Genomic DNA, 11367 nt, shown 5'->3' with positions numbered 1-11367 from the left:
CCTGCTGCCTGCTGCTGTCTGCTGCTATCACCGCAGCCAGCACTGCTGCTTGGTCTCCCCAGGGGCTGCAGCCCTGCAACGAGCACACATACGCACACACCGTAACATACTAACATACACTTCTCTTTTGAGCAGCAGTGGCAGGCAGGGCAGGAGGAGGGTTTAGATGAGAGCACAGCCCATAAGCCAGAGCCACGAGACAAGCTGACCTGCCGCTGACATACACACACACTCTGCTGGAAGGGAACGAAGAGAGATCAAGAGACCAAGATGAATGGAAAAGAAGGCAGAAAGGAAGATGTACACACAATATGCGCCAAGTAAAGGAGACAGCAAAAGAAACTTCTACCTGAAGACTTTTAGTCTGGAGTATTAACATAAGTACAGCTATCAGGTATCTTTCTAATGCAAGTTTTATGCGGATATGAAGCAAAGAAAAAGTACCAGAGGAATCCAGGAATAATACAACAAGGATCAAAGTCTTGGATGAAGAGGTGAATGGAAGAAGAAGAAGCAACTTGCGGCTGTTTCTTGTTTTTCTCTTTTTGGAGCTTTTGCTACAGCTGAGTCCTTGTCCTCGCACAGCAGTTCAGTGGGTCATACAATTATCTGCTGCAGCCTCAAAGGCAAACTGGCTGAATATCATGAAGAAAAATATGCAAAATCCCAAGGACATACAGAGGAGAGAGTTTAGCAGGAGTGCCTTCTAGCATCTTGGAGCTCAAAGAGATTTTATACATTAATTGCCTTGTATTTGTCTTGCTACACTGCTTGGCGTCACTTAACCTCGAAGCCCCTCACCTCACAAAGAAACTGGAAAGTTGAGATCTCCGCAGTGGGGATTCAAAGGTCCGGACATGTCTGCTGAGGTCCACTTGGAGCGCCAAAAGAAGGCCAACCTGAGAGCCGGGACTTCCTCTGCTACAATGTTCGCTCCACGTGTGCCCACGGTCACACTGATCAGCCACAGAGAGCTGAGGGATAAACACTCTACTACCCACAGGCTCCAGCATGGAAGCCTTGATCCAAACCTGGCGATCAGCAGCCACTACAGATGTAGTGAAGGTAGGAGCTTGTCATCCTAAAGGACCTTTTTTATGAATTCTTTTGGCAGTGTGTTACAGTGATGAGTGATGGAGGGTCCCGCAGCTGTCAGGTTTGCTCATTAAGTTGGAGTGATTGACGGATAATCAGTTTGTGTTGACTTAGCGCTGCATGCTATAAGGGCAATGTGAGGTTTCGTCATCTCGCTAGAAGACCTGTTATTTGATGATTGAAGCAGGGGTTTCAAGGTTAGAACATCAAACATTACCGTCTAAATGACTTTTTGTGGGTTTGTTCCCCAATGCAGTGAGCCATGTTTGTTCTTTTATATAAAACAAACTCACTTTAAAGGTCCAATTGAATCATGAATCAGGAATAAATTGGCCTCAAAGTGCAATTTAACTTAACATCATCCTTATTGTAGTGTATTATGGTCTTCATATAAGCTGTCAAGCACAAATCATTCGTGTTAACAAGCCCAGTAGAGCACATTCGTCCTCTGGCCCTGGAAAGGAAAGGGAAAGAGGTTTTTTAGAGCACTGGGTGGGTGGGGGGAGTCTTCCTCTGGGCTTCCCCATACAGCTGCAGGGAACAGAATGATTCTGGAGTTTCACTGCTCGGCTTCAATGGCTTCTTAATACACATGCAGGTCGTGAGGGTGCAGCACAGTGAAAACTTGCAGACAGATGAGGGATACTTGAAAGACATCCAGGAAAAAATAGGGGAAGAGAAGAAAAAAAAAATGTAATTGATTCTTAAAGGCGCTGAAAACACTGAAGTAGTGCCTTTAGGTAAAAATGAAAACCTTCACTTAAATCAGCAAAGGGTTGAGGAGAGAGAGATGCATTAAGAATCAGACATTAAAGGCCCAATTTTATAGACTCTAAATATGTAGAAACTGTAAGCCAGAGCTGGGACTAATACCCAACGGAGTGAATTACCTGCAGCGCTTGCCGTCTCTTGGCAGTAATGAGCTTTGTGAACGTCGCAGCGATAAGGCCTCTATAATTAGGCTTAGTCATAAGCATCCCCCTGTAATTCTGTGATAAAAACCCAGTAGAACTCTGGTGTCGGTGCTCCAACCTATTCGTCACACACATGCACACACACACACACACACACACACAGTGAGGAAATCAAAATGTGTCAGTGTGAACTGTAAACACAGCTCTTTGTCTCAAGTAGTTGACCTGATGTAACTGTATATGTGTGTGTGCGAGTGTGTGTGTGTGTGTGTGTGTGTGTGTGTGTGGCGGTATAGTCCAGCAATATGTTCACACTTTATGAAGAAGCAGTGTGTGTGTTCGTGCGTGTGCATGTGCATGTGTGTGCGAGGTGTTGTGAGCTGCAGCATAGGCTTCCTGTGAGGGAGCAGATGTCGCAGAGCTCAGGCACAGCTGCGACGGGCGATAACCGCGGTGGCAAGAATATGTCGGCACGCTGGCTCTTCTCCCTGGGTCTTATCAGCCGCACACAGCATACAGACAGACACACACACGCGCGCGCACACACACACACATGCACACACTCATATAGACACTCTACAATAAGGAACTGCCACCCAGCACTAGCACACCCTCACAGCAGGCCCAGATAGAGGGAGGAAGGCAATGAGAGAGATGGAGAGAGGAAGAAAAGGAGCAAGGACTAAATCAAGGGACTTTGAGGGAGAAGGTGCAGTGAATCCCTAACAAAGCCTTGGCTCACGTCTGCTGTATCATAGACTTCATAATTTTGTGCCAATCCTAATCCTCTACAGCTATGAATAGGCTATTCTTTACAGTTTCCTCGTATATAAAGAGTTTTATATAAGTACATAAGTACATAACTGTCGCTTTTGCTATCATGATGTCAATTTGTGATAACGGACTCAGTTTCTCAATTTCTTTTCACAGTCATTACAACCTCTCAAAATTGTAAAATCATGTGCATCTGCGGTCGGTATATCAACCATACATAATATTTTGTGATTCAGACGTTTTTTTCGCTTCTGTTTTACAGAAGTGCTTTGTCTTGCAGTTTTGCCACATCACCATAACTCAGCAGTTAATCTGATGAACAGTGTTATCACATTCATAGCGACTGGTCAGAAACTAGACACATTTTGCAACTTTAAATGTAGATATGAAAATTTGCCTACTTTTTCTTGGATCCATTGCTCAATGATTCAGCCCAGTCGCCTGGAGAAAATGTCAGCAGTCAATGTTTCTGCAAACCACTGATTCCTTCCCACTTGTACACGTCATAGGCTACGTACCATATTGACATTTCGACAATTTGTGTAATATCACGTTCACATCTCATCTTTATGACCTGACTGTCATAATGGGATGTGGAGGGGAAGGTGGCAGTTAAAGGCTACCAAGCCAACTGCGTTTCAACATTTGTGTGGGAATGTGAAATCTCTGGACACCCTGGGACAATATCCAACTGTGTTTGTGGCGACCAAAGCAGGTATTTTAAGAAGCCCTGTCACCAGGATATAATATTAGCAGCAAACCACAGATATGTGGTTAACACAAGGTTAACAATTCTGCCAAACGTGGCATATCACGTTCACCTTATATGCTTATTAGGCACCTTTCACATTGGGAGGTGGAGGGGTCGGTTGTGCACTATTTATTACAAGCCAACAAGGCTACCCAAACACCAGAGGACATTTCCAGCCGTTGTGGCTATTTTTCACGAGAAATCGAACCATCTCCATCCGTGATCATGGTGACCAAAACTGTTTCTTCAAGCAAACCCATGATCTTTTTCTAACCCTATCCATGTAGTTTTTGTGCCTAAACCTAACCAGTGCATAAGCACAGCGTTATGACAAGGGAAAAATTATCAAATTCAACCTAAAGAAACATAGATTGTGTAGTTGCAACATAATGTTCAGTTTTACCTTATCTGTGGTTTTGTACAAACGCATTAAGCTAACATTTGTACTGGGGATTGGATTGATTTTAAGCCAAAACGTGATCTTTTCCTAACCCTAACCAAGTGGTTTCTGTGCCAAATGTAACCACAGCATATTAAGCAAAGCATTTTATCACAAGATTAAATTGAAAATTTAACCAAAAGGAAGAAATCTGCAACATAAAGGAGTGTAGTTTCAACATATCTGTGGTTTCCAGAAACGTACTGCCAACATTTATTCTGGCGACTGGGTGGAATGATTACATCACTGTATCTCTGGCAGACATACAATAAATGTGGCAGAGATTAAAGCAAGTTGGAAAGGATAAATGTTGATGTTGATGCACCAAGAGGAAGAAAAACTGAGTAAACTAAGCAAGGAAAATAAGGTGCAGGGGCATGTGTGGGAGGAGGCGAGGTTGTGATGAGAGGTGTGTGTGTGTGTGTGAGGGAGGGAGAGGGAGAAAGAGAAGTTACCCTCTCTATTTCCTCAGCACCAGCTTTGTGGTTTCTATGAGGAACAGATGTTCACAACTTGATACAGTGCCTCATCCCCCTCTACTCACTATCTCCAGTGCCAGCACCACCAACTGTCTGCACACAACCAAACACGCTCTCACACACACAGGCACACACACACACACATATTGTCTCTTGGGAAAGACAGTCATATATAGCAGTGACTTTCTCATGAGTGCACGGGGGCGTATTCACCTGCATGCTGAGGGCATTTTACTGTCTGTTTCCCCCTGTGCTCAGGCTGCGTATCCTGTTCTTGAGTCAACACTTGATATAATCAGGTGTCACTTCCTCCTTTGTCAGTTTGCACTTCTGTTGGTCAGCTGTGACCCTGAGCTCAGCGCTCTTACTCAGCCTGGCAGTCTGGCCAAAGAAAACAGATGCATGCACTTACGGTACCTGTATGCAAGCAGAAGTTAATGTCCAGAAATGAGTCATTCTAAAATCATCCGGCAGTCTTGTTAAAGTGTCCCATACTCTTTGCTTCCTGTTTATTTCCAGATTCATTTTGGTATGTATAACAAAGGAATTTAGGTACAATTTCACTGCGATTTAACCACATTGTTTATGTTCTTCTTCCTCTCTTAGGATATGTGCCTGCGCTTGAAGCAATATTTTGCTTGGCTCAGAAAATAAAGCCTGTAAGCATATGAAATATTTAAGAAAGGTACTTTGTTATTTTCAAAAGAACAAAAGCAAATTGAGTGAAAAAATCTGAAAAGTACATGGAACAGACAAATAGTCTGACATACTGGAATAGCTTCAGTAATGCATCGTGTAGTGCTCTTATTCGCTCTTGTTCTGTTGCAGAAACAACCCTGGAAGTCAAGTGCTTCAGAGGACATAATTTTTTTCCAGAGCATGGATTGAATTTTGAATTCCCATCATGTCTGGATGATTCAAACAGCCGACACTTTGCTGCTCGATTGCAAACAAAATGTCAGGGGGTCTATGGGTGCAATTTGTAAAAGCAGCATTCCGGCGTACGTGCTTGAGTGGGTGGGTCAATGATCCGTTACACCACGGCGTATTACAGAAAGACTGTCTCATCCTCTTTCATAACATTATGGAGCGGCTTGAGGACACATTAAAGATGTTAGCACACAAATTGAGAGAACAACATCCTCTTCTGCACGCTATCAGCAACGTAGTGTTTAAATTACAAAACCCATATTCGGGAAAGGGAAATTTCTCAACACAAACTTGATAATTTCTATCAGTGTTTCAATCAGCATAACACAACTCAGTTACGTTTTTTTTTTTCTTCTTCCTTGATTGAGTAGGATGTACTCTCTCTTCTGTCATGATTGCCAGGAACCTTGTGACTTTACTGGCACTAACATAAGAGTGTGGTCGGTTGAAGGTGCATGAGAGAGGAGAGGATAGAAGAAGAGAGAGGAGCGCAGGAACACAATGGGTCTAGCGTTCCTTTCAGTCGGCTCAGGGCCTTATCTCATTTCAACACACTAGCCTGTGACTGCCATAAGGATTTACAATGTGTGAGTGGAGGGAATGCTGCAAACTTCTCTATTTCTTTCCTGCTTTTACTCTGACAGACACACACACAGAAATTGTCATTTCCATACCGGCACAATGATCTAACCTGGTTCTTATATCTCAGTGGGTGCTCAACCATCCAGGAGAGGCTGTCAAATCCAGAGAAGGGTGGTGGGTGTTTGTGAGGTGATGGAGAGATAGAGGAGTGAAAGAAAGAGGAGACAAAAGTGGTTTTAATGCTATCAAAGGGACTACCAGACACAGTGTTACGGTACAGAGAGTTCATCGAGGCGAGTTCCCACCGTATGTGTGTGTGTTTCATTGTGCAGTTTATCAGGGCGGCCACATGGAGCGTCAGCGCTAACCCAGTGACCGCTCAACAAAAGGCCAAATTAAGAGGAGTGAGAGGCTGTCGTACAGGGAGGCTGACAGGTTGAGTGACGCCGTTCGCGAGGAGAATAGCATCCTGTCAATCTTGGAGCTGTCACCTTGACAGGAATCCTTTCTTTAGATGCAACCCCCATCGCCAACCTTTCTGTCACTCAAGGCCACACACACACACACACACCTCTTCCCTTTTCAGTAGTCTGCACAGGACACAGTAACATATTAAGGAGACACACTCACACACAATGCTGCATGTGTAAAGAGCTACCTAGGGCCATAACTCTGAAGAGAAAAATACAGAGTGAGTTTCATAAACACTCCATCCATTTCACTGACAACTGTACTTCCACCATGCTGCGCTACACGAGCTGCCTCTGACAGACCCACCTTGTAATGGCCCGTGCATCTGTTTATGCGCGTAATGTTGTTGTTTTTCTGTGTGTGTGTGTGTGTGTGTGTGTGTGTTAGCATATTATGGCTCGAACAAAAACACAAGCTCTGGACCTTGGACTGAAGGTGAACTGAACTTATTCCCTCTCTGTGCAGGAAAACTGTTATGTTCCAAATAAAGCGGCTTCCCCCCCGCACGCTTGTTCATGTTATTTAATCAGTGCTGCACCGTTTTTCAGAAGTCCTCCTGGCTCGATGTGAAGGCAGCATTTGTGTTCAGTTGCTGGCGAGAATGGTGAGACTTGAGTTAGGGCAGAGCAGCTGTCTGTGTGTACTTTACAAGCTGGTTCTGTTTGTTCTATAGACACAGGAAGGGTCAGGAGGGTGTCAGCTTTGTCTTCTGTCCACCTCCATGGCTATGTGTGCGTAAGTGTGTGTGTGTGCTTGTTGGTGTGTGTGCGTGGGCGTGTGTGTGTCCACCAGAGGGAGAGAGAGGGCAGGTGGGTGCGGCGAGCAGATCAGTGTGGACAGGTGGATGATTCTCACTGTAGAGGTACCAGATGCACTTGCCTTTCTCTCTCTCTGTCTATCAAATGTTTATTTATTCAGTGGTAGTTCACATTAAGATTATTGTAAAGGCACCAAAGTCAGCCAAAAGTCTATTTATCTTCCGTAGTACAGCTTAAATGATTGGCCGATTACTAAATTAGTTGATTGACATAAAGATTCATCAGCAACAATTTTATTAACCAATTAATTGTTTAGGTCTAATAGAGAAAGAAGGTTCAAAAAAAGTTTGTCCTTTTATCTGTTCTGTAACAGGTTTTGGACTGGAAATTTGGAGTGGGCATTTTTCAGTATTATCTAACATTTTATAAACTATAAAGGTAATGCAAAACGTAATTGTCAGATTAAAGGGGCTCTGAGGAAATTCTGTGTTGTGCTGGAAGCCAGTCGTTAGTTTATGTTTGCAGACTTCTTTTCTAAACTAATGTTAGCTACTGTTGCTCTCAGTTAGCTACTGTTGCTCTCAGTTAGCGACGCAGACACAAGGCCCTCGAGAATGTGCATAAAGTCACATCGTCGCAGAAAACCCAACCCAAGTTCTTCATGAAGAAATCCACTGTCCAGCAGCATTACACAACTTTAACAAATCATCCACAGGCTTGTATAGGCAACCGAGAGAGACAGGGGTCTCATTTTTCACGTCACATTACACGGCCAATAAAAAAGTGATTAAAGGAGACCTATTATCCTTTTTTGTTTTTTTCCACTCCTCCAGTGTGTTTTATAGGTGTTTGTGCATGTTAAAGATCTTAAAAGTTAAAATGGTCAAAGTCCGCTCCAACAGAAGTTCCTCTCTCCCACAGAAAACACTGCTCCTGAAACGCCTCGTCGGTAGTCGCGCCTTTAATTCTGTGACCTTGTGACATCACACTACGTCACAGAGTTGCACATTTGCATAATGTAATAACAACTACTAGTTAGGCTCATATGGATTGTTTTAGCACAGCTGCTCCGTTGTTGTTAGCGGTGCTGGCTCAGGCGTGTGTGAGCTGACCAATCAGAGGAGACTCGGGAGGGGGGACCTTAAAGAGACAGGAGAATGGCGATACAGTGTTGCAACACTGGACAGTATAAGAAAATTGATGTGTTTTATTTAACACTAAAGCATGTAAACCTATTCTACTAGTAATATAAAATAAAATTAATAATAAAATTATGAACCTATAAAATGAGCAATATATCTCTTCTAATACCTGTAAATTGCTACAAACTGTTAGTAAATAAATAAATATTAATTAATTAAAAACAGACAAATAGATATGATATACGGGTGCAGCAAAAATAAAATGTGAATATTAAGTCGGATAACACCACGGTACATTGACAGAAGACAAGGATGCACATGTAGAGCAATAGAAAAATGGAACCTTATTGATAGATCATTCATTCATATTTGGTTTATCAGCGTTTAATTTCCAGAAACAATTGTACAAGAAAAATTATACACTTTTACCCACCATAGTTCACATTCCACGAACAAAACTTATGTTAGCTGCCCCTTTCTAAATAATAACATTACATTCTGTTTAGATGGCCATCTTCACACAAATGTTACTTTTGATAAGTTCATAATGTCTTTTTAATTCCTCTTAAATTGAACAGTATTTGAGCAACATTTTAAGTCTGATGTCGATCAATGTGTGTTTCCCCTGAAGGTGAACACATATATCAGTCTACCCAGCTGGCAACAACACAAAAGAAAACTTTACAACATTATTTAACAGGCAGCAGCCTATTTCAGCTCCCAGAGAGCTGTCCTTAAGTAAAGTAATTGAAGTGTGCAGTCTTGTGGACTCAGTTGTGCTCTCCTTGTGGTCCTCGTCGTCCTGATATGACGAAACAGCGGCCCCCACGGGCAGACAGCGGGACTGCAACACAGTTGGATTTCTCTCAGCTCTCTTTTGCTTTTTGATCCGACCGTTTTTGGTTTCGTGAAATAATTACACAGGATTAAATATGTTTGGAATTGCACTTTGCTGCACATAATTTGTGTCATCTTAGTATTTTATTGTGAAATAAGACATTTTTCATCCAGTGATCACTTATTAAGTGCAATATAGATCGTTGTATTCAGCCTCCACTGGCGTTGATCCTAATAATTTTGTAGCAATATATGAGAATCTGAAGGATTCAACTTGGATCTTCTTCAATTTAGGAGGAGGATTCCTGTACAATAGCTGCCAGCTCAAGAGGGGGGGGGGGCGTGGGGGGGTGGGGGGGGGAGAGAGAGAGAGAGGGAGGGAGGGAGGGAGAGAGAGGGAGGGAGGGAGGGAGAGAGAGAGAGAGAGAGAGAGAGAGAGAGAGAGAGAGGTTAGGAGCTCCAGATGGTGTTTAAACGCAGACAGAAGGCTACAGCGAGGACAGAGAGGAGGAGGAGGAGAGAGCCGCGGTTATTGCGCACAGTGTGGGCTCCACTCATCAGTGAAGACAAAACACCAAGTCTGAAAACCCGAAAAATTGCTCATTGACAGGAACAGAGAGGTTAAAATATGCTCAGCTGACTGTGATTCTCATCGGGAGAAAAGTGAAGGTTTCCTGACACCATCTGACGGCAGGTCGGCGGAGGATCGGCGCGTCGGAGGAGGAGGAGGAGGAGGAGAAGGACCACAGAGAGGAGCGTGGTAGGAGAGCAGCACACCGGCCACAGGCTGTGGAGAAACTGTGTTTTTATTTAAAGAAAAAGGGGGAAATTGATCTCACCGGATGCATACGGACTTGTTCCTGACACCGCGGACTGTGGCTCAACTGTGAACTGAAGGTTTTTAAAGTTGTCACAGGAGGAATAATAGACGCACCCTGCAGACAAGAGGATCCGCACCTTGATCGTTTCTACACGGGAGACGCGTGGATATGTGGTTAACATCAAAAACCGGTGAATAGTTTTGTCTGTTTCTGCGGTTAAGACTGTATTTTTGCTCCTTTATTTCTCTCTCTCTCTCTCTTTTAATTTTTTTAATTTTTGTCCGGGATGGTCAAAATGAGCAAGAGAGCGGATTTACACGACCGGGACAAGTTGTGATTGTTTTCACATCTACACAAAACACAACACAGACTGCCAAACCAAAGACATCAGTGTGCTTAAGGACCCAAGAGCCCTGGCTTTGATTTTATTTCCTCCTTTTCCTTCCGATATAAGCGAGAAGAGAAATACCTCATCATTTGTTGAACCTGGAAAGTCAAGACCCCTTTTTGAACTCCCAAAGGAAAGTTAAACATCTTCTTTTGTGTCAGACTGTGGCTCCTGCCTCTCTTTCCTCTCAAGATTTCAAGAACAAAAAACAAAAAAACAAAAAAAAAAAGGAGGGGATAACACCTGAGTGGTTCCCCGCACTATTAAGCAAAAGGCTTTACCCCTGTTTTATCCAAATAATGAGGATTGAGACGATATAAAAGCTGTTTCAGAAGCTACTCGGTGTGGATTATCACCGCTACAATTACCTCAGCCTGACCTCGACCTTCACAAAGTAAGTGCAACCTGCAAACTGGGCTGTTTTGAAGCAAATAATGGGAGAAATGTTTAATTTGTTATTGGAGTGAAGTGTTCTTGAAATGCATTTTTTTTTGTTCAGGGCTTAAGAGATCAAAAAGGATTTTTGTTTTTCATATTTAAAGACTTCAACTGCTGAATTTATTCAAGTTTAAACTCACATTCTGGTCAACATGCTGTTTGCAGCTGTTAGAGCGGCGTGTTAATGTGAAGGTGAAGACAAACCAGGCTTCTGTCTCTATATCAAAGCTTATTTCTTTCTTTCTTTTTATTTTTTGTTCTATTATGCCCACTTTAATTTAACATATTCATTTGTCTTCAGACGGTTTAGGATATTAAATAAAGGGAAAGAAAAAAAGGGTTCTCTGCAAGTGAAAAAGCACATTTCTTATTATTTAATTGTTGCTTATGCTAGATATAAAGATAGCAAACTCTGCCAAGGAACGTGCATTTATTATTATCTATTATAATTATTATTATTACCTCACATATCTCTTTTTATTCACCTGTTTGTTGTTACTTTAAAGTAGTAGGAAATGTGGTGAGAAAGACACTTGGAGGGTTTATGA

General features: G+C 42.7%; 1 protein-coding gene across 1 annotated transcript in view; it reads left to right on the top strand.

Annotated features, from left to right (window-relative positions):
* Positions 1-259: 259 nt before the first annotated feature.
* The window catches only part of cbfa2t3 (CBFA2/RUNX1 partner transcriptional co-repressor 3), a 44215-nt gene continuing 33107 nt past the window's right edge, over positions 260-11367 (top strand). Inside the window, exon 1 of the mRNA XM_073465193.1 lies at positions 260-1065. Coding sequence (XP_073321294.1) covers positions 858-1065 — 208 coding nt within the window. The 5' untranslated portion in view covers positions 260-857. The remainder of the gene's footprint in view (positions 1066-11367) is intronic.

Source organism: Pagrus major, chromosome 4, assembly GCF_040436345.1.
Source record: "Pagrus major chromosome 4, Pma_NU_1.0".
Classification (NCBI taxonomy): Eukaryota; Metazoa; Chordata; class Actinopteri; order Spariformes; family Sparidae; genus Pagrus; species Pagrus major.
Note: the sequence above shows the minus strand (reverse complement) of the source record. Positions and strands in the feature narration are given on the sequence as shown.